This window comes from Leuciscus leuciscus (genome assembly GCF_965113295.1).
Source record: "Leuciscus leuciscus genome assembly, chromosome: 13".
Taxonomy (NCBI): Eukaryota; Metazoa; Chordata; class Actinopteri; order Cypriniformes; family Leuciscidae; genus Leuciscus; species Leuciscus leuciscus.
Window position 1 is genome coordinate 26788641 of NC_138737.1, and position 24342 is coordinate 26812982.

At 39.9% G+C, this 24342-nt stretch overlaps 1 protein-coding gene across 1 annotated transcript; it reads right to left on the reverse strand.

Moving 5' to 3' along the window:
* Nucleotides 1-21165: 21165 nt before the first annotated feature.
* LOC309512277 (E3 ubiquitin-protein ligase NEURL3) lies at nt 21166-23959 on the reverse strand. The gene is made up of 4 exons (XM_082187796.1): nt 23855-23959; nt 22346-22846; nt 21584-21739; nt 21166-21498 (listed from the first exon to the last, which is right to left on the reverse strand). The coding sequence occupies exons 1-4, from the start codon at nt 23871-23873 to the stop codon at nt 21323-21325; spliced, it is 852 nt and encodes a 283-aa protein (XP_082043922.1). The 5' UTR covers nt 23874-23959; the 3' UTR covers nt 21166-21322.
* Nucleotides 23960-24342: the final 383 nt, after the last annotated feature.

Below are 24342 nucleotides of genomic sequence, written 5' to 3' on the forward strand. Positions count from 1 at the left end.
AATGATACATCAGAAGCCTCACTCACCAAGCATCATCACTGACGTGGTCTGTCCATAGACGTCCACCATCGCCCAGACGGGCCACTTGGCGTTCAGAGCGGTTTGCTCTGTGTGTGTTCTGCCATCAGAAGTCCGTATACGCAGACAGCCGTTCTTCTTCAACCAGAACTGAATCTCTGAGCCAGGGCGACAAATGTCCACGGGAACCACCGCCGCCGCGAACAGTGGAGAGTGGGTCAAGTCTGGGATGGCCAGAGGGGGTAAAGTTGTCTGCTCGGGTAAAACATGCGTGAATCCGACCCGCAGTGCTCCGTGCCAACCCCGCACGCAGTGCTCGACTCTCAAGCAAACTTTCTCCTGTCTCTTCACCTGTCGCCCGCTGAACGTCAGTCCGTGGCAGAATGACGAACCGTCCCTGGTCACGCGACGACCCCCGTCACTCAGCGTTATCAGAGGACCCTTCACTTCTGAGTGGAAACAAATCGCTCTCAGGCTCCCGTGCGCGTGACACACGCACTTCACTTTCTCTGGAAAACAAATAAAGAGTTTGCCATTTAAAATTCATAACTAAGTGACCACGCGGTGTGTTGTGGACATTTCTGTTATGATTAATTTGTCTTTTTTGCAACTTGTGTTTGCTCGGCACTTTCCAGAACGTCCGATTCGCGAATCAATTCTTTTGAGAAGAATCAACTGGTTGAGAAAAGGTTCGAACGACTCGTCCAAAGATCGGACTCGAGCGTTTCTCGAGTCAATTCTCACTGAACCGAGAATTTATTTGTAATATAGGGTAAATTCAGGTCGATTGGGACACTTTTCCCAGTCATCTCAATGACAAAACATTTACGACGACGAGACAGTTTTATCAACGAACCCACACATGAAATAAGGGTTTAACATTCGCAGAGAGATTAAACTTAAATTCAGTAGGCCTATTGTTTAATGTAAATGCAAATTATATTAAGGTTCTAATTAACATGAATCATCTGCAACAACCTGCGTGGGACACATGAAATGAAAATAAACACCCTTATTTAAGCTTAAAAACGCAATACATGTAACTGTTAGGCAACAGACAGTACAGCATCAAAAAAGTCACTGCGAAATAAATGTAATTTGCATAAGAATTTAACTGGTTCTTGGTTCGGTTCAAAAGAATCGATTCGCGAACTTAGTCGTTCCGGCTGTTCAACTCACTGACTGCAATAGCGCTTTATAGCCACTAGAGGCAGCCGCTGCTCAACTGTCAAAATCACTGTTTTGGAAAGTTTCGTTTCAAGCATCACGTTACGCACATTATCATCAAGCTCAGATTCTACAATGTTGCACGAAAAATAATAATTTCATATTATTGACGCATAATATAATCTATTTATTTATTGACAATGTTATTGTATAAATTACTGTAAACTAATTGGTTGGTAAAAGTTCTTAAAACAAAAATAATTTACATTTAGAAACTTACTAATTAAAAAAATTAAATAGCCTACCAACAGAACTATTTTTAAGCTTGACATTGCTTTTTCATTAAATGATATTGTTGAAAAGTTACAATTTGGCTCTAGTGTCATCTTATTACCTTTCTTTTTCTCTGTCATCCTGTTTTCTTAAGCAGCTCTTGGTATCTTCTGCAGGCTGGGGGATTTGTTGCTCTTTAAATGCATGTGTTGTGGTTTGCACCTAAACACGAGGATACTATTGGAAGGAGTGACTATAGGGGCGGAGCCCTGGAAAGTTTTTTTTGAGGATGACTATTCCTAGGCACTAAAATGACAGCAATAACTGCTCGGGGAATTTTAGATATTTATTAATCCATTCGTTTTTTGTACGTATAAACTGGTAAGCAAAAGAAAGTATTTGGGTATTTTATTTATTTTTGTCTAATAGTAGGCTAATGCAAGATTGCTAGCAACCATTTGACTTATTTGACAACCTAGTTGACTTTCAACTTCTAGAGTATAAATGCTAAAAACAAATAATAACCTAAAGATACAATAGTACATAAATATTTGGATCAGAAATATGTATCAGTAATTCAGTTATATACAGATGGATCTAAAGATCCTGAAACAGGACATACAGCATCAACAGTGTATATACCATGGTTTAGGAACAAAATAGCAAATAGAACAACTAATATCAGTCTATTCAACAGAAATGCTTGCAATATTACTGGCTCTTCAGTGGGTGGAAGAGACCAAATACCTGGTCATATGTTCAGACTCTTTTGCAGCATTTTCAAGTTTAAAGATTGGGAAATCATCAGATAGATTATCAGATTTTACAACGTTTGTTCAGAATACATCAAACAAGAACAGTTCTTTTATTTGTAAGAATACCCGCTCATATGGGGTAGAAGGAAATTAACTGGTGGACCAAAAAGCAAAACAAGCATTAAAACACTCAAACTTAGAGTTGAATGTTTTTCTTTTATTTCCTATTATTGATTATGCTGACTTTGTCTATATGAGTACAACAGAATCATTCCTTAAATCCTTAAATGTTGTTTACAACTGTCTCTGTCGATTTGTGCTGAGATGTCCATTCCTAACCCATCATTGTCATATGTACCAGCAATTGAATCTCTTATCACCAAAGGCCAGACGACAGCTACACTGGTTTCAGTTTGTTTATAAATGTATCTTTTTTAATTATCCTCTTTATTTGAAGCAGCATTTAGTTCTATATAGGTCAACTTATGGCCTGAGACACCTTGATCATCTCTTTTTTTCTGTCCCAAATATATCTAAAGAAATCGGAAGACGTGCTTTCAAATTTAAAGCCCCCTCTGATTGGAACAGCTTACCTTGTTCCTTAAGGTCCATCTCTTCCTTTCCACTCTTTAAGTCAGCCCTTTTTATTTACTTGCAATCCTGTGACCAATGTAAATGTTTCCCTCGTGTATGACCTGTACTTTCTTTTTCACTAATGCACCTTTTTTTTTTCATTAATGCCCTTAGTAAGAGCATATGTGCATGTATGTGTACATGCATGTCTGCGTGCATATGTGTATGTATGTGTATTTAGGTATGTATTTTTGTATATGTATGTATATGTAGGCTATATATTTGATTGTTTTGTGGCTTCGTCAAATATGGTTCTCTCCTGTAATATCTTTATATTATACTATATTGTTTATGTGAATACGCTTTGGATAGAGGTGGGACAGGTTGGGGCTGTTGGTTGAGAGGAAGAGCTTTAGTACGTACAAGTGTGTAAGTTTTTGGTGTTATCTTGAGGACCTCCTCGAAAACGAGATGTTCCATCTCAAGGGGTTATCCTCTAATAAAATGAATTTGAATTTGAATGTTCTAATGAGTAAATTGGAAATAAAAGGGCTAATTAAAGGATTTGTAAAGGATTTGTAAAGGATATGTGGCAAAGAAAACAGGACTGTGAAAATAAAGGACGACATCTATATAATATTCAGAGAATAGTTGGGAACGAGAGGAGAAGTTTTGGGAATAGAAGGGAAGATAGCATAATATCACATCTCAGAAATTGGGCACTCTGCTCTTAAGCAGTCACTATATGACTGGAAAACATGAATCTGGATGTTGTGTCATGTGATCTTCCTGAAACAGTCGAGCATGTTTTGATAAAGTGTAAAAGTTATGACAATGAAAGAATACAACTTATAGAAGCACTTAGAGATATAGAAGTTAATCAGCGTTCACTGCAGAATTTGGTAAACAAAGATACAATGATAACTGTATAAGTGTTTAATATTGCATTTAAATATCTCAAAGACACAGAGTTAATGAATAGGATTTAAGATGTACATGTTTGTTGGTTCCTTTTTTCTTTCTTTTTCTCTTTTTCTCTCTTTTTATTTTTTTATTTTGTTGTTTTCCCTCAAAGTCAATACCACAGTGGCGGAATATGCACCACAACAACAACAACAACAACAACAACATTTATTTATAAAGCACATTTAAACACAATATAGATTGATCCAAAGTGCTGTACATAGTACAAAGCAGGTCTACACTATCAAAAAGAAACCAAAACAAAACCAAAACAACAATAATTACAGTTTTCCAAAAGCTAAAGAATAAAACTGTGTTTTAAGAGTAGATTTAAAAATGTCCAATGAAGGAGCAGACCTCACATGATAAGGGAGACCATTCCAAAGCTTGGGCCCAGCCACAGAAAAGGCCCGATCACTCTTTGATTTGTAGCGACACCGAGACACATTTAAGAGGTAGTGATTGTAAGATAAGTGCCCTAGCAGGACAGTATGGCACAATAAGGTGCACGGCCAGACAGCGCCTTATATACAAACATAAGGATCTTAAAATCAACTCTGAATTTAATGGGAAGGCAGTGAAGGGATGCTAAAACAGGGGAAATATAATCCCTCTTTTTAGACCCAGTCAAAAATCTTGCAGCCGCATTCTAAACAACTTGCAATCGAGAGAGTGAAGATTAAGGGAGACCAGATTAAAGAGAGTTGCAATAATCTAATCGTGATGTTACAAATGCATGAATCGCAACTTCTAAATCTTTGCTTGAAAGAAGGTTCTTCAGCTTTGCAATAGATCTTAGATGGAAAAAGCTTCTTCTTATAACAGCACTAATTTGTTTATCAAAAAATAGTGAAGAGTCAAAGATCACTCCAAGGTTTTTGATTTGTTTGTGAACATTTGTCGAAAGAGGACCTAACTGGGCTTCCAGAATTTGCAGGACAACCCAGAATTAAAACCTCTGTTTTATCCTCATTTAACTGCAGAAAATGATTTGTCATCCACCTCTTGATATCATCTACACATTCCAATAACACATCAAATGAAGCAGTGGTGTCAAGCCTTACTGGAATATAAAACTGAGAATCATGTGCATAACAGATGATTGACCAAAAGCTTGCCAACCGCCACAAAACGTCAACGAAGAAGAAGAAGAAGAATTATACAGCTTGATTGGAAATACATTCTATAAAGTGATATTTATTTGTCTGTTTTCTCCACACATCACGTCTCACATTTTATTAATTTTATGTTTAAATGGTAACTTGATAAATTAGTGTAAATTATTCACTTTTGCCATTCATCCATTTCAATGAGCCATTTGTGTATAATTCAAGCAGTTTCCTAAAATGTTCTGGATCAAGGGCACTTTAATTTGGGTTTTGCTCTTTGGTGGGCCAAATATCTTTGCAAAGAAGTCGTCAACATATTCAGAACACACAGTAGTATTTCACTTTCACTTTGAGTGTTTGAGTCAAGGTTACTACTGTAGATCATTTAGGCTACTCATTCAATCATTAATTCATCTCATGATAACAACCATTTGTTACATGTATAATTATTTCAAAGGAGTAAATGTGGAGATTAATTAAATCTAGAAATGTATTTTCTGTGTGTGTGTGTAAAACTTAGAAAAGAAAAGAAAATTCCCTTAATGTCTTGTTTCACACCACGAGTAAGTATGTTACTTCATTGTGTATTCACAGCAAGTTAATTCTAAAATAAAGTATTGCATGGATGTTTAAGGAGCCACACCTTACCTGACCAGTCAAAAAGAAACCTAAATTTTGTGGTGAGAATGGATAAGCATATTCATTGCACACTTATAAAAAGCATGATTACCTGTATTTAGTAGTCTATAGTGTAATCATTAACAGTGACCGTAAAACAAGCAACGTGCACCACAAGATATATACTCTTTAATTTGAAGGAGGCATGAGAAAGAATGTTTCATACAATACTCTTATCATTCTCATAGTTGAGTCTGTTTTGAGTATCTGGGTCACATGACTTTAAAATTGTAACATTTTCTGTGGGTATTTTGTCAGTCTGACCCATGTCCGCCCATGTATGGAGCTGAACATTCTGACTTTGCGGATAGTAGTTACATATTAATCTTACTTTTCTTTAGTAAAGCAAGTAAAGCAATAGGCTACAACTGCTAATATGTGAACATTGTCTTAAGATGCTGAAAAAGAAAATGAAGTTATACATTGTTCAGGCTGTTGTGTGCCACATTTTGAATAGTCTGTATCCCCGGAGATACGTTGCCAGATTTGGGTAAAAAAAAAATGTATCCACAATATTGACAATCAGTGGCATCGCTAATAACTTGACCCCTGTACAGTTTATTGCACTATTGGTCACTGGGTGGGGGGTTTTAGGGTGATTGGGGAAATACATGGAAAAATCATTGCCAAGAACATTCATGGTCAGTCCCTCACGTATGGCAAGAGATGGCCATTGAATGACCAAGAGTCGGACGACTGAAATGGGAATAGATAGATAGATGTGTTGCTGACTATTGTTGCACCAGTTTACTTTCACTTTTACTCGTTTGTTTTTGTGTTTCATTCTTGTCATATATTTTTGTAATTCAATAAACTTTTGTAATTTTTTGACTGTGAATGCAGAAATTAACAAATACACTGGACAAGCAATGTGTATAACTCGATAAATTGAGTGTTATTCACTTTGCCATTCAAACATTTCAATGAGCCATTTGTGTAATTCAAATATTTCTATAGGGCTATTTCCTGGATCAAGGGCACTTTTTTCAGGGTTCTCTCACTTTATATCTATGGTTTTATGACAGAGCCTTGACACTACTGTTTTGTCTTGTCCGTGTGCCTTGTTTCCTGTGCTTTCATGTCATGTTTTGTCTTGTGTTGTGTTGCATGCAGCTTGTGTTTGTCACTGGCTGCGTGCTTTCATGTTGTCTTGTTTTGTTGGGGCACATGGCTGGCGATTGTGTTTGAGGGCAATGTGCTCATGTGTTTGTCACGTTTGGTGTGAGCACATGGATTGTCATGTTTCCTTGTGCCATATGTTCTCCTGTTACCTGCTTTGTCTGCTTTCCCTATTTATTCTCCCTGTGTTTGCAGTTCTGTGCTGGTTCGTCGTCATAATTCTACCCTGTTATGCCAAGCCAAGCCTGTCAAGTCAAGTCAAGTCAAGTCAGTGTTGTTATTCCCCTTGGGGTAGTTTTTGTTTGCATTTTGTTTTATTTTTATTATTAATAAAGACCCATTGTTCTGCACTTGAGTCCTCACTCCTTTCACCTACCCAAAACCTGACAACTTTAGCTTGTGTTTTGCTCTTTGGTGGGTTTGAAGCTCAAGAGCTCTGCAAAACAGTCAACAACAAAAACACAGTTGTATTTCACTTTAATTTTGAGTGTTGTTTATACATTTATGATATCATTTACTCATTCAATCATTTACTAATCTCATGATAACCACCATTTGTTATGTTTATAATTGTTTCAAAGGAGTAAATGTGGAAATAACAAATGGTATATATAGTCACGATATGGAGTGGCTGTAATCAAGCGCACAACGACAGAGATACTAAGGAAGACTTTAATCCAGGAATAAACATGAAATAGTACAACTACATAGAACTCAAATAATACAAGACAAGGAACAGGGAGAAACAGAGGGCTTTAATATAGAGAGAACAGGGACAAATTAACTCAATAGCCACGTTTCCATTAAGTTACCCTTCAAATTGTGCAAACTGAAATTGCGAAATGAAAATATGCCCAATGGAAACACGTCAATTTCGCAAAAACTCCCATTTATCGCAAAAAGGTTTTTACGCTCACATGAGGTGGTTTTTCAGGCAATTCGAAAAAGAATTATTTCGCAATGCAATAGAAACCGTTTTTGTGCATTTATAGGTCAACTGACGTAGATGACGCGGTATGTTTGGACAGAATACGAGACAGAGCTCTTTATTAAATTCATATAAGACAAAAGAATTACAGAAATAATGGATTCAAAACCTCGAAGCAGATATGAGGGAGAAACACCCAGAAACACCTACATGTGCCGCTCACAAGTATAATAAGGGTCGGTCCTTACCATTAATGCTTGGAAACACACATACATCTCCTTCGATTAATAATAATGGCTAGTGCAGTGGCTGGGAAATAGAGGGTTTTCACTACACGTCATCAATCCGGAAGTCGGCCATTTTGGAGGCACTGAACATAAACAATGCCACTGAACTGAACGGACTCGCAAATTTGGCAAATTATTGCTGCTGAAAAATGGTCGTGTTTTGGTCTGTACTAATCGGTCGCACTGGGAAAAAACATTTCGAGTTCTATAGACTGCCGAAAGTTAAAGAGAAGAGTGCAAAAAACTGTTGAAAGATGGCATTTGTGGTTGAGAGAGGCACAGCATCAGCTCATCCACCACATGTGTAAATGAAGCGTTGACTATGGCTAAAATGTTGGTGTAAAGTAGTTCACTATGGCTACATTCACACTGTCAGTCCAAATCTGATTATCTTTGTATCCGATTGGAATATGATCTAAAATGATGTCCACTCTGTGTATCGCAACTGTTCAGATCCGATTTGTGTGTCAGCATATGTGTCACGGGGTGACAAACAGCTCCAGATCTGTATGAGTGTTTGTCGTCATGACAACTAAACGGCAGATTGGCGACAGGTGTAGGGACTTCACTCTGAGCGTCTGATTGAGGCCACTCCCGCTTTTAGAGGGGATAAAACACACGAGGAGGAGAAGGCTGGGGGTACTGTGCCATGCTGTGGTGCTGTGTTGTTCTTCTGCCCTGTTGATCTGGATCGTCCTCCCCCCCGATTGTTGGTGGTTTCTCTCTCGTGGGGAATTGGTTATGGGCACTGCAGTTGAGGGGTTGTCTTGAAGGAAGAGGAGCGTTGTTTGAGAGGACGTGAGGACGGCCCAGAGGAATGACACGCGCTGACTGAGCTGGAGAAGAGAGAGATGAGTAGTTAACAAACTGAATCTCATAATTGCATTGTGTTCTCCACTAAATTGGGTATTGGATTGAAGTGTTTGGAGCATGTGTACACCCTTCACCGAGTGAAATACTGACTCTTTGTCGATCTCTCACCTCCTCTATCCACCTGTGACCGCGAGGAAAAATCTCTCGAGTGTTCTGTCCGCCCCTGGCGATCATCAGTGCGGTAGACCAGGACTTGCGGGTGAGTGCTGGCCTTATGCGCACTAGAAGAGTGAAGTTGCAGTGTTTAAATTGACGTTTCCCCTCACGATTGCATGCTTAGAGTTGGATTGCTGTGTGTGTGGAAGAATATCTTTATTGCTGTGCAACCGCATGCGTCCTGGGGGTCTACTATCTACCGTGAGAGCTGAGTGAGATTGCTTACATCTACGTGCGGTGTCTAGAAAGAAGAACCTCTGCGAGATAACATCACCCCATTTGAGAACTGTGTATTGCTGTTGAAGTTGATTCTGTCTGTCCCAGAGAAGCCCCGCTCAGCCTGCGACTTTGAGCCTGTTGCAGTCCTAAGCCCAACTGCACGGTGTGAAGTTATCTGTCCCCTGCAACCCACATGAGAGCTGTGTATTGCTGTTGAAGTTGATTCTGTCTGTCCGGGAGAAGCCCCGCTCAGCCTGCGACCCGAGTCTGCTGCAGTTTTGAGCCTACCTGCATGGTGTGAAGTTATCCGTCCCCTGCAACCCATGTGAGAACTGTGTATTGCTGTTGAAGTTGATTCTGTCTGTTCTAGAGAAACCCCGCTCTGTCTGTGACCTTGAGGCTGCTGCAGCCCTGAAGCCTACCTGCATGTGTGAAGTTATCCGTCTCTTGCAACCCATGTGAGAACTGTGCATTGCTGTTGAAGCCGATTCTGTCACCTGGGACACTCACCTGTCTAACGCTCTCCCATTGAGAGTCTGGCACCAGTCTGTGAAGGGAGTGCGCCTTGATCCCTCTACTCACCGGTGATACTCACCTGTCTGCTGTTCTCCCACTGCGAGTCTGGCACCAGTCTGGAAAGGAAGTGCACTTTGAACCCTCTACTCACCGGTGATACTCACCTGTCTACTGCTCTCCCACTGTGAGTCTGGCCCCAGTCTGTGGAGGAAGTGAGCCGTGATTTATCTACTCACCTGTGATATCCACCTGTCTAACGTTCTCCCACTGAGTCTGGCACCAGTTTGCGAGGAAGTGAGCCGTGATCCCTCTACTCACCTGTGATACTCACCTGTCTACTGCTCTCCCACTGCGAATCTGGCACCAGTCTGTGGAGGAAGTGAGCCTTGATTCCTCTACCCACCTGTGATATCCACCTGTCTAACGCTCTCCCACTGTGAGTCTGGCACCAGTTTGTGAGGAAGTGAGCCGTGATCCCTCTACTCACCTGTGACACTTACCTGTCGAACGCCCTTCCACTAAGTCTGACACCCACCTGTGAAGGAAGTGATCCCCGTTCTCTCTACTCACTTGTGATACGCACCTGTCCAACGCTTTCCCACTGGGAGTCTGACACCAGTCCGTGAAGGAAGTGAGCCTCGATATCCTTACTCACCTGTGATACTCACCTGAGATTCTCGCCGGTCCATACCCGCGGCGGTGCTTCCCAGCCCGACCTGTGACATATGCACAATTGTGTGAGGCTGGTATGCACAACTCTTTTTTTTTTCCGTGCCGGTTTCAAAATGCATTTAAAAAAGAATAATTTTCTGCTCGTCCGGCACTTTGAAACAACACAGCCTTGTTTCAGCAGCGACTTTCAGCATGTTCCCTATAACAACCTCTGATGTTTACATTTTACGTGGCGTGAGAAAGTCACATAAACCACGCGAAATCCGATCAGAGCGTTCAGACTGAAGTGGATTTCCTGATATGTGATTTGAATAGAATTTCAAACCCCATATGGATGTAGCTTGAAACAGATTTAATGTGCTTTGTTTGGACTGACAATCTGAACATTGCCAATGTCGGGATAAGAAATAGAAGGAAGAATTGCAGTAAGGACTAGAGAAGCTAGCTCGTTCGGATCTTTACCACATATTAACTTAAGTTTGTCAATTGCGCGCTCTTTCCTGCTTACTAAGTCCTTTTCTACATGATTTCGCAGCTTCCATGTGTTTTTTCTGTGGTTTAGACATCATAAATTAGTGTAACAATGTGTTCAGTAGTACATAAACAGTGCAATCCATGCCGTTGTTAACATCCGAGTACCAATATGGCCGCGCATCCGGGTAACTGACCAAATCGTGACGTAGGTGCAAACCGTCTATAGTACATAAACCTACCAACGTCCGTTGGCATGGTTTTTGGAATGATTTTACTTATCGCGAGAGGAAAAAAAATTTACGTTTTAGTCGCATAACATCGGTTAATGGAAACGCCATCATTTCGCAATAGTTTTTTGTCGACATTTAGAAAAAAATCGCTAAAGTTTTGCGCAAATCTGTAATGGAAACGCGCCTAATGACCGTAACCATAGTGACTAACAGAACACCGCTGAACCAAATGAACTAATGAAGGAGGAGTGGCGAGAAACTGAACAATGAAACAAAGTCCAAACTCAAACAGAAACGTGACATATAGGGCCTCAAACTATCTTTTTGCCACACCTGCCAATGGCTTGTGACTTTATATTATATATATATAATATTTTTTTACCGGCCATTAAACTCTTTTGGCAAGAACAGGCAGTTATGACACCAAAACCTAACACTGCAGTGAAAATTCACAATTTAAATTGCACATCTAAACCGAACCTAACTAATATAAATTTTAAACATTATTAAAGACAATTAACAGAAGTTTTCAGGTAGACAGTGAATAAAGTAATTAAATACAAAATAAATAATACTGGATAGTCTTCACTGTATGAATTAACAGATGAATCCATATTAAAGTTACAAAAGTTTTTCTGTCGTGAGCAGTGAGTGATTATTTTTGTCATTGTCTTTTGTTGTTTGATTAACATTAAAAACACAGACTGAAGCAGAAATATTAGGCTGCTGTCACTTTAAGACCTAATGCATGGATTCAATATACACAAGCGTGTTCTTTCTCTACTGTTTCTTCTACTTTTTAAGGGTTAATGACACACCTTTCTACTTTAGTGTTTTTTAAGCTCTACAATTGCCATTTTCAGTCTTGGTCAATGCACCTATGAATCATCCTGGAGAGTCAATTTCCTCAGGCAGCCACACATAAAGTACATGGCCAAAAGTGTAGATACCAAAACCTTATTCCAGCTACACCCTTTTCTAACAGGTGCATAGAACCTGCACATGAACATACATGTAAAGTAGAGTGCATCTTGATATGCTTGAGGGACATCACCCAAAATCAGACATCACTGATGCTCTTGTGTCTGAATGGGATCAAATCTCTGCAGCCTTTACAGAAGCTCTTAGAACAGCAGAAGAGAAGACCAGCTCCCTATTAACATCCATCGTTTTTAAATTAAATGTTAAAAAAAATTTACTTTTGGCCAGAGGTGGACAGTTACAAAGTACATTTACTTGAGTACTGTACTTAAGTACACTTTTTGAGTATCTGTGCTTTACTTGAGTATAATTTTTCTGGAAACTTTTTACTTTATCTTCACTACATTTGAAAGACAAATATCGTAATTTTTACTCCACTATAATTATGTCATGGTCCTTAAGTAGAAAGTAGTAACGTCACTAAGGGGATGATTTTGGTTGCAGGGGTTGCATTTTGGTTGGAGATGAAAGTCGGTTTGATGTCAGCATCCGATGTCGGACAGACGTTGGATTTTTGGTTGGAAATGAAACCCGACTGATGTTAGTTTCTGACATCAACCTCATTTTCATTTTCAACGTTGGGTTTGGTCTTCTAAATGCGAATTTTGTCATTGTTTTGGAGCACACTAGTTTATAAATAACAATAAGGCCAACATAATACTAAAAGCCAAAAAAAACTTTAAATAGGGCAATATTTGAGGGAACAGCCATTCGGGTGTCCGAAACCATTGTGGACATTATTGCACTTATTTATTTATTGCACCATTAGTGCACTTATTCAATCTCACATTCAATCCCACTACTGGAACTGTGTTCTAGAAATAAATTTGATATTGATATGAGGCTAGGCAGGCATAGATTCAGAGGCATAAGGTACTGTAAGTATTACTTACAACAATGCAACAATAATAAAACAATGCACTGACATTTACTTTTTACTTTCGATACTTAAGTACTTTTAAAAACAACTTCTGTACTTTTACTTAAGTAAAAATCGGCCTTTACAACTTGTAACGGAGTAATATTTGACCAGTAGTATCTGTACTTTCACACAAGTAAGGAAGTTGTGTACTTTGTCCACCTCTGCTTTTTGCCACATCTATTTCCCTAAAAACATTTCTGAACTAAACTGACTTAGAGCTTGTAACGTGGTGCGGTTGAGGCAGAGATGAGGCAGGATCCAAATGCAGCACACACTTTATTAACAGACCACAAACTATACAAATTAGACTGGGAACAGGACTCGGGAACAGGATACAAGAACAGGAACGAACATCCACATTAACATGCTACAGCAAACTGTAAGACATACAAGAACTCACAAAGACAAGGCTGAAACACAGGGTTTAAATAATCAGGGACAGGGGCGTGGTAAATCAGCAACACCTGGGATAACTAATAGACAAGACAGGGAACCATAGAACCTGACAGGACACAAAACCCACATCGTGACATAGCCCCCCCCCCATGGGCGGCTCCTGACGGCCATTAAAACAACAAAAAGTTCAGGAGGGCGGAGAAGCGGAGGCGGTCTTGGGGGAGGGACGGAGGGCCAGGCCCGCACTGGGAACCGGGACCAGGATATAGGCAAGGCGGGCCTGGGCCGTGGAGGGTTGGTGACCAGGGCGGAGCTGGACGTGCCGGCGGCCAGGGCGCTAAAGCCCCCTCGGGCGACCACGGCGGAGAGGACCCTTCGGGCGGCCACGGCGGAGAGGACCCTTCGGGCGGCCACGGCGGAGAGGACCCTTCGGGCGGCCACGGCGGAGAGGACCCTTCGGGCGGCCGCGGCACGACCTTCATGGTCCTTTCGTGGGACCTACTGCCCCCCCCCAAAAAAATACTTGGGGGAACCTACGGGGACATAGGCTGGAACAGGAACCGGTACAGGAACTAACATGGGCTCAGCAACTGACAATGGCTCAGGAACTGCATGTTCGATGGACGAGCGACGAACAGTCTCCTGTGCAGCGGGCGGGACCAGAAGTGCCGGCTCGACAGGGCTGGTGTGAGGAGTAGGCTCGTCAGAACTGGCATGAGGTGCAGGTTCGTTGAGGCAGACGTGAAGCTCAAGTTCGTCATGGCTGAGGTTAAGCTCTGGCTTGTCTAGGTAGACGTGAAGCTCTGGTTCGTCTAGGCTGACGTGAAGCTCAGGTTCGTCAAGGCAGATGTGAAGCTCTGAAGGTACTGGGTCGGTCGGGACCAGCTGCAAAGGAAGCTCTGGGCTGGACGGGACCAGCGGGGAAGGAAGCTCTGGGCTGGACGGGACCAGCGGCGAAGGAAGCTCTGGGCTGGACGGGACCAGCGGCGAAGGAAGCTCTGGGCTGGACGGGACCAGCAGCGAAGAGGGCTTTGAGCTGGGCAGGACCAGCGGTGAAGAGGGCTTTGGCTCTGGTTCGAGGGGCATGACGCTCTCAGGCTCGGCGGGCATGGCGCTCTCAGTCTCAGGCTCGGCGGGCATGGCTCGGGACTGGACGGGGCTGACGGTGCAGGCTCTGGACTGGCAGTCTTGGCAGAAAGGAACCCTGGAACGGCAACCTTTATGGACTTCCGCGTTGAGATCAGTGAAGGATCAGCCATACTGGAGACCAGTCCTGAACAGCAATAGACCGATCCGATGGCAGCTTTGATGGTAGGCGTGAAGTGAAGATTCTCCAGCTCGTCAAGCGTGACATGACTAGACCCTGGTTTGGCGAATACTGTGGAGTCGCGGGGCTCCTCGTCCACCTTCCCACAGTAAAAGCTGAACCACTCAGTTGCAGGGCAATGTCAATATACTGCTCCAAAGTACCGTGAGGATCAGGGTCGGGGATCAGAGATCGGAGTGGTTCCGATAATCCCCCGCGGAAGAAGATTATCAAGCACTCTGTGCTCATTTGTGCGAGATGTGCCAGTTCAACGAAGTCCGCAACGTACTCTTCTATGGTGCGATTCTCTTGACGGAGACGGAGAATCTGGACGTCTGGACTCCAGAAAGGCATGGCTGCTGGATCACAATGTGGTGAGTTCTTCTGTAACGTGGTGCGGTTGAGGCAGAGATGAGGCAGGATCCAAATGCAGCACACACTTTATTAACAGACCACAAACTATACAAATTAGACTGGGAACAGGACTCGGGAACAGGACTCGGGAACAGTCCTTTTAATTTTTTTTATTTAACAGACAGACATACAGACCAAAATAGTGCAGTAACGAACAATCTAGTAATTCCATAATTCCAGAAGTGAAATAAAAGTGTGTGTGTGTGTGTGTGTGTGTGTGTGTGTGTGTGTGTGTGTGTGTGTGTGTGTGTGTGTGTGTGTGTGTGTGTGTGTGTGTGTGTGTGTGTGTGTGTGTGTGTGTGTGTGTGTGTGTGTGTGTGTGTGTGTGTGTGTGTGTGTGTGTGTGTGTGTGTGTGTGTGTGTGTGTGTGTGTGTGTGTGTGTGTGTGTGTGTGTGTGTGTGTGTGTGTGTGTGTGTGTGTGTGTGTGTGTGTGTGTGTGTGTGTGTGTGTGTGTGTGTGTGTGTGTGTGTGTGTGTGTGTGTGTGTGTGTGTGTGTGTGTGTGTGTGTGCGCGTAAGCAAAGTAACCATTTATTATTTATTACCATCTTCATCACCATCACCACCACCACTCCTCACTACCATCATACTGCCAACATTGTATTAGTCAATTTTAATTTTAATTTCTATCTTTTCTCCTATGTAACAATTACGATTGTCAGCACTCTCTATAGATAAATACATTTTTAGATAGTAAGATAATAATAGAAGATAATATAATAAGATAATATATTATAATACAAGATAACCCTCCTCCCACATCTCTTCAGTCCCTATTTTCTACTATACTATATATATATATATATATATATATATATATTTATTTATTATTATTATTTATTTTTTTTTTTATTTTTTTTTTATGTTATGTGTAGTGTCTAAGGTGCATTAAAAGAAGAGGTACAGTGTGAGAGTGTCTCAACTTGGGACAGAGATGCTGTCCTATGGAAACCACTTCTCACCTGTCTTGCCTGCCTGAGTGTTTATGAGGTTTTTCAATGCATATATATATATATACACACATATATACACACACATCCACTTATTTATTTATTTTATTTTTTATATTCTACTTTGTGGTGCATTAAAAACACATGAAAAGATTAGGGAGGAATTGGAAATAATCAATTGATTTAACCACAGCAGTAGTGATAACAATGAACACCAGGTTAGTAATTCCAAAACAGCAATAATAATAATAATAATAATAATAATAATAATGATGATGATGATGATGATGATGGCAATGGTGATAACAATGATGAGAGCAACGACAACAACAACAGCAATTACAACAATAATAAAAAATAATAATAATAATCATAACAATAACATTAATGAAAATAATGACTATGATGACAAAAATAACAAAAATGCAGTGATATCCGTGGGTTGATTAAAAGGTGGGAGGGGTCGGAGTTGAGAGGAGAGAAGGGATTCATAGTTGTAAGAGGTCAGAAAGTGTTGGATGGCAGAGGTCGGTTTCAGATGCGTAATTATAAGGGGGAGATGTGTATTCCATTGTAATGAAGTCTGTAATAAGATTTTTCCAGTGGTTAATGTGTATGTTGTTACGAGTTTTCCAGTTCATGAGGATAGTTTTCTTGGCGATGGTTAGAGCTATGAGGAGCATTTTAGAGTTTATAGTTTTATCAGTAATTATTGTGAGGTCCCCCAGCAAGCAAAGAGACGCGATAGTGGGATGCGGCAGCCGATTATAGTGGATAGTGACTGTGTGACCTCTTCCCAAAAGTGTTTGATTGGAGTGCAGTGCCAGGTTGCATGAATGTATGTATCTGTAGAATTGTGATTGCAATGTGTGCAAACTTCTGATGTGAAACCCATTTTAGCTAATCTATTGCCCGTGTAATGTGTTCTATGAAGTGTTTTGTATTGTATTAATTGAAGATTAGCATTTTTGGACATGAGATAGATGTTTTTACAGATTTGGGTCCAGAAGTTGGCATCAGGAGCTATTGAGAGATCGGTTTCCCATTTTATTGTTGGTAAGTATATGGTCTGAAGTTGATTTGAAATGATTTTGTATATGTTAGAGAGAAGTTTCTTTGGAGAGGAAATGTTAACCAAGTCTGATATTGCCGGTGGAAGTTCTAAATTTGTGGCTCTGATGTTTATTTTTGCCAGAACAGAAGATTTGAGTTGTAGGTATTTTAAAAATTCATTGCTCCCGATGCCAAACTCCTGGGCCAATTGCGGAAATGTTGTTAATGTGTTAGATTTGAAAATATGGTAAATGTGGGTGATACCCCTTTCAGCCCATGTGCGAAAATTCAGTATTTTTTTATTGCTTATGAAGTCACGGTTGTTCCACAGTGGGGTGAGGTTAGATGGAGCTAGTATAGAATTTGTGATTTGGTGAAATTTCCACCAAGCTGTCAGAGTGGAAGCTATTGTTACAGCATTAAAACATGTGTGTTGTTTGATTGATTTGGTGAGGAATGGTATGTCAGCTATATTTTATTCTTTGCATAGTGATTGTTCTAAGTGACTGAGTTTTCTTATCCAATTAGAAGACACTTGCTCTTAGTGAATGCTCTTAATTATTCATTACACCACGTGGAACTTTCCAATGACACACATGTCAAATTAACTGTGATATCGCGTAGTAGATGAGAGAGCAGAGAGGCATTGGTGGGACGCGCGTTTGTTTTCGTGGTGCAGAAGTTCCAGTGCATCTTTCCCCGCGATGCTGCCAGGGCTAGACTCTAACTGCGGGCGGTTGGTTGGCCATCAACCACGGACACATCTAAACCAGGGTTCGTTTTTTTTTTAAGTGGAAAATGTATTATTTTCAAATATATGCATTTATATTGTGTATAGAAACAATTTGTATGTTTTAAATACAATTATGATTACTGTAGGCTAATATTTGTAGCAGGGCATTCAGTTACTTTTGAAAGGACAAAAATAAGGTGTCCGTGTATTTCATTAGACTTTAACTTTGACAGCTATAAAAAAAAAATAGCATTTTCTCACGTGTTACCACTGATTTTTAGAGACAGTCTAAAATCATGGGCCACCGGCGATGACAGTCCCCCCTCCCTCTCCCCCTCCCTCCCCCTCCCTCCCCCTCCCTCTCCCCCTCCCATGCCGTGTCGAACCACACCCACTCTCCTCCCCTTCTCACAGCCACCACGCCCATTTAAGTTGCATTTTTCAAAAAGATTGTGAGCTAGACTTGAGCTGAAAGAGGGGGGTTTCATGACCCTTTAAGTTAATGATAAGTTTTTTATTATAATGCGATAATGTTTTCAAAATAACCTACCGGATGTATTGATATTGTCCATAAATACAGGCTGCTCATCTCTACATCGTTAAAGCTTATCTTAAGATAAGCTTCATAAAGTATTAAAGTAAATAAGTTTACTACATAAAGACGCTCAGAGAAGTGTGTGTGTGTGTGTGTGTGTGTGTGTGTGTGTGTGTGTGTGTGTGTGTGTGTGTGTGTGTGTGTGTGTGTGTGTGTGTGTGTGTGTGTGTGTGTGTGTGTGTGTGTGTGTGTGTGTGTGTGTGTGTGTGTGTGTGTGTGTGTGTGTGTGTGTGTGTGTGTGTGTGTGTGTGTGTGTGTGTGTGTGTGTGTGTGTGTGTGTGTGTGTGTGTGTGTGTGTGTGTGTGTGTGTGTGTGTGTGTGTGTGTGTGTGTGTGTGTGTGTGTGTGTGTGTGTGTGTGTGTGTGTGTGTGTGTGTGTGTGTGTGTGTGTGTGTGTGTGTGGTGTGTGGGGGGGGGGACATAATATTTTGTATTATGCAGTTGGACAGGACATCATTTTAATTTACTAATTAATTTTCATATGAGTATGTGCTGTATTGAAATATTTAAATTTTTATAGTGAACATATTAATATGACTAACCCTATTTTCAAACAGTCAAAATGCAGAAAAGAAGCTATTGTTGTATCCCACTTGACTTGATGCAGATGAGGTCTGCATAGGTCCAACATCCTTCCAGCTATTATGTTTATTCCAATTAAATGCGTTTTCTTTCCTGCCATGACAGTTTTAGATGAAGTTCAACCTGGAATAAAATATCATACATGTTGAAGAGAACCATTCTCAAGTTTCTCAAGTTATAAAAGTCTTAAATAGACTTGTAAGCCTTGTGCAATTTGTTTCATTTATTACCTTATTTTATCAGACATATGGAACTGCAACATTTTCTTAAGTCGTCAGTATACCCTGCAAATAAAATATCATAATATTTTAATAATAATAGACTATCTTTTTGTACTTAAATTATGGGACTCCAAAGTGTAGCTATATGTAAACCCATATTAGTACATATAGGTGAATGGATTCAGAATGAATCACCTGTAACATTCTGGGAATTTCACAGGATGCAGTTCAGAAGATGGTTATGTCTGCTATGTTTCATCCTGTTGGAAATTGACTAGGCTAAAGGACACCTGTTACAGGGGTGCGTTCCCTGAAACCAACTATGGTTGCAAGTTCCGTCGTTACCTACGCAATTAAATGGAACTTGCAACCATATTTGGCTAAGCATGCTTTTGGGAAACGCACACCTGACCATGTCAGCTGGTCCCTGACTCTTTTAGTTGCCCTCTACATCTATATTCTATATTATGGGTCTCTTATATTTACATTTTCAGAATGTGTTTTAGTGTGTTAAACAATATATTTTTAATTAAACTTACTTATTTATTATCAACCGCTCGTTTGAACCTGATTCAATTCCTTAATAATGTCACTAAGTATTTTATTGGTTTATTTCCATGGGTTAAACCGAGGAACAAGTTTACAACGAGCTCAAAAGATGATGTCACTAAGCATTTCAAGGAAATCACATGTCAGTTTATCTTATTATTTTGTTTGACTTTTATCATGTGAGCAGAGTGAAAGAGCGGAGACGGTCTTCTGGGAGGAAATAGTTTGCAGCGTATCCAGTATTTTTCCTATAGAACGAGCAACAGTGGGGTGGGCGCTTCTGAGGAGCTGGAGTGGTCGTGGCCTGGAGGAGGAGAGTCTGCAATGGACAACTTGGTTCACGTGTGCCTCGTAAACCAACCACATTATAGCCTAGCCTTGACAGTAAATCACTGTACGCGGATATCTATCTATTTGCTATCTCTAAAATGGCAAGGCTTGTGGGTTGCTCTTATTCAGTGCTCACAATTTACCAAGATTAATTAAAACCTTTTAACCAAATGAATGAAAATTGTATATGCAATTCAAATTTAATTTGTGGGAAAAGTCTTGTCCTGAGAACACGCTTTTAATCTTTAACTTTGACAATTACAATTTGTCAGGTATTACACGGGTCAGTGTGGTTTTATTGAGCTAAAAGAAAAATATGATACTGGAATTTTAGTTCGTAGGACATTATTCACAAATATTATTCTAATTTAAGAGCATTTTGAACTAGATGTTTCAAAACAATAAACCAACTATAGAAGCACACGTTTGTCAAATAAGACTTTTGCAAACTTACCTGTGTGTCAACCCCACCCCCCGTACAAAATACGTATTTTGATTGGTTGAAATGTCTTGCATCACAATGTTATTAAGATTAACTTTAAATTAAAAGAAAACTATAGTGATAACTTCTAGACTTTAATATCTAACAGCCAGCAAACAAACGAAATCAAATATAGCACGTTCTCTTTTTAGTAGCCTACACACTGCATTTCTCACGCCCAAATCCGTAATTCTTCTTCCCCACCCTTCCTGAATATTTTCAACTACTATTTTAAAGGAAAAAGCTCACCCACTTTTAAACGTAGACTTATTCTCCAGCACTGAGCCTCACATATTGAATGTTGAATTAGAATAGTGGCTAATCAAACTTTTGTCTGTTTCTTCTGTTGTTGGGAGTTTTTGTTTTCCTACACAATACTGACACCTGGCGGAAATGTTCAGTAGTGCAAGACATTACGCTTTGTGAGGTGACGAATAACTGAGAATAAAAGTCAGTCCTACAAACTGTTTACATAAAATGCATTTAATAAAAAATTAAAAACATTGTTTATATTACATACATACATATTTACAATACATACATATATATTTAAATCATATTACATACATATTTACATAATAGATTAAGAACATAATCTGATACTTTCGCAAATATATCCATAAATAATCAGAATGTAAAATAATGTACAAATGAGAAATAGTGCAACAAGAGAAAATAAAAAATAACATACAAATTTGCACAGTGCAGTGATAGATTTGTACATTAAAGCAATTCTGAAATGAATTGTACAAAATACATTCAACAAACAGGCCATAGGCCACCAGTTTAAATGGGATAAAACTAGTCATATGGTTGGAAGGAACCCAAGGGATGACGACACAGAGGACAGGTCCCAAACGCCATGAACACCCTCATGCCGCACGGAGTACAAACACATTTATGACCACAGCTCAAACGAATGTTTGCCACATCACTGTAACACACGACACATTCCTCAGAGTCAGGAGTTTCATGATCTGAGGGGGAAAGAGAAGAGATTAGATGCTGAAACTACATGTACTCGATCATACAATTAATATCATGCACTTATGAGATTCTTACCTGTGTTGACGAGATAAGGGTTTCTCAGGTTTCTCTGCTCCACCATGCTCAATTTTTCCTTCTTTATTTGTAGCATTTCTTTATCTTCAGTGTGTTTGATGTGTGTGAGAGCAGGACAGGACCTCCTGGTGAAGATGCAACGTCTCTTTTTTGAGCCTATAATGCAGATACACAGATCACATTCACTGTTAGGCAGGGGAAAAAAGAACCAGACATATATTTATGTCCCTGGTTTGCTTAAGCCTCAGGGCCACAAGGGTTCTGTGAAATCTTGAAAGAAAGAAAAAGATTTTACAAAATGTATTTTTAGAACGGTCAAACTAGCACGTACACTTAAGATACTAATGATATATATATATATATATGAAGAGTTCAGATGCAAAAGCCTCTAAGTGCCATCTGAAATTTTCTTCTAGAATGATCATTTTGATCAAGATCGTATATTTAAGTTCAGTTATTTCTCTTAAATGGCAATGAAAATGACCTATTAATTGTCATAAATTATATATATGTATATTTTTACATCAAAAAGTAAAGTAAAAAAAAAAACTTGCCTCTTTCAAACAGAAAAGTGTTATGGCGGTGCAATGATGATCCTAAAAATAGATCCTAATCAGGTTATTTTTGTGCTACAGTATATTTTTTGAGGTTATCAAAATATAGCACAAAAATAACCAGCTTTTTTCAACTTTTCAAAAAAAAAATTTTATAATAATGTATGCCCTCAGAAGACAAATATGATACATCAGAAGCCTCACTCACCAAGCATCATCACTGACGTGGTCTGTCCATAGACGTCCACCATCGCCCAGACGGGCCACTTGGCGTTCAGAGCGGTTTGCTCTGTGTGTGTTCTGCCATCAGAAGTCCGTATACGCAGACAGCCGTTCTTCTTCAACCAGAACTGAATCTCTGAGCCATGCCGACAAATGTCCACGGGAACCACCGCCGCCGCGAACAGTGGAGAGTGGGTCAAGTCTGGGATGGCCAGAGGGGGTAAAGTTGTCTGCTCGGGTAAAACATGCGTGAATCCGACCCGCAGTGCTCCGTGCCAACCCCGCACGCAGTGCTCGACTCTCAAGCAAACTTTCTCCTGTCTCTTCACCTGTCGCCCGCTGAACGTCAGTCCGTGGCAGAATGACGAACCGTCCCTGGTCACGCGACGACCCCCGTCACTCAGCGTTATCAGAGGACCCTTCACTTCTGAGTGGAAACAAATCGCTCTCAGGCTCCCGTGCGCGTGACACACGCACTTCACTTTCTCTGGAAAAGAAATAAAGAGTTTGTCATTAGAAATGAAGTGACCACGCGGTGTGTTGTGGACATTTCTGTTATGATTCTATTATGATTCATCTGTCTTTTTTGCAACTTGTGTTTGCTCGGGACTTTCCAGAACGTCCGATTCGCGAATCAATTCTTTTGAGAAGAATCAACCGGTTGAGAAAAGGTTCGAACGACTCGTCCAAAGATTGAACTCGAGCGTTTCTCGAGTCAATTCTCACTGAACCGAGAATTTATTTGTAATATAGGGTACATTCAGGTCGATTGGGACACTTATGAAATAAGGGTTTAATATTCGCAGAGAGATTAAACTTAAATTCAGTAGGCCTAATGTTTAATGTAGCCTAAATGCAAATTATATTAAGGTTCTAAATAATTAACATGAATCATGTCTGCAACAACCTGCGTGGGACACATGAAATGAAAATAAACACCCTTATTGAAGCTTAAAAACGCAATAGTACATGTAGGCTACAGTACAGCATAAAAAAAGTCACTCCGGAATAAATGTAATTTGCATAAGAATTTAACTGGTTCTTTGTTCGGTTCAAAAGAACCGATTCGCGAACTTAGTCGTTCCGGCTGTTCAACTCACTGACTGCAATAGCGCTTTATAGCCAGTAGAGGCAGCCGCTGCTCAACTGTCAAAATCACTGTTTTGGAAAGTTTCGTATCAAGCATCACGTTACGCACATTATCATCAAGCTCAGATTCTACAATGTTGCACGAAAAATAATAATTTCATATTATTGACGCATAATATAATCTATAATCTATTTATTTATTGACAATTTTATTGTATAAATTACTTTAAATTAATTGGTTGGTTAACGTTCTTAAAACAAAAATAAATAATTTACATTTAGAAACTTGCTAATTAAAAAATGTAAATAGCCTACCAACAGAACTATTTTTAAGCTTGACATATTGCTTTTTCATTAAGTGATATTGCTGAAAAGTTACAATTTGGCTCTAGTGTCATCTTCTTACCTTTCTTTTTCTCTGTCATCCTGTTTTCTTAAGCAGCTCTTGGTATCTTCTGCAGGCTACATTCGTTTCTATATCTAAGTAACTGCATGTGTTGTGGTTTGCACCTAAACACGAGAGTACTATTGGATGGAGGGACTAGGGGGCGGAGCCCTGGGAAGTTTCCTTTGAGAATGACTCTGACAGCAATAACTGTTGGGAAACTTTTAGAAATTTAGTAATCTATTCGTTTTTTGTACGTATAAACTGGTAAGCAAAAGAAAGTATTTGGGTAGTTTATTTTTTTTGTCTAATAGTAGGCTAATGCATAACATAAATTGACTTTTTAGTCATAATTTTACTAAATTATACAGCTTTGCTGGGAACATGAGTGTATAAATCTGAATAGTTTTGGATGGAAAGCAAATTAAGAGGCTCATCATATTGGAATAAGTTACTGTGCTGTTTGCTCTACTGTAATATGCCAGCAACACCTCCATGGTTATTCCCAA

Excerpts from the sequence above, each read along its gene's own strand:
- LOC309512277 (XM_082187796.1), bottom strand. Across the intron at positions 21,740-22,345 it reads CACGTCAGTGATGATGCTTG|GCTCAAAAAAGAGACGTTGC; the intron begins GTGAGTGAGGCT and ends TCTGCATTATAG. Across the intron at positions 21,499-21,583 it reads CCCTTATCTCGTCAACACAG|ATCATGAAACTCCTGACTCT; the intron begins GTAAGAATCTCA and ends TTTCCCCCTCAG.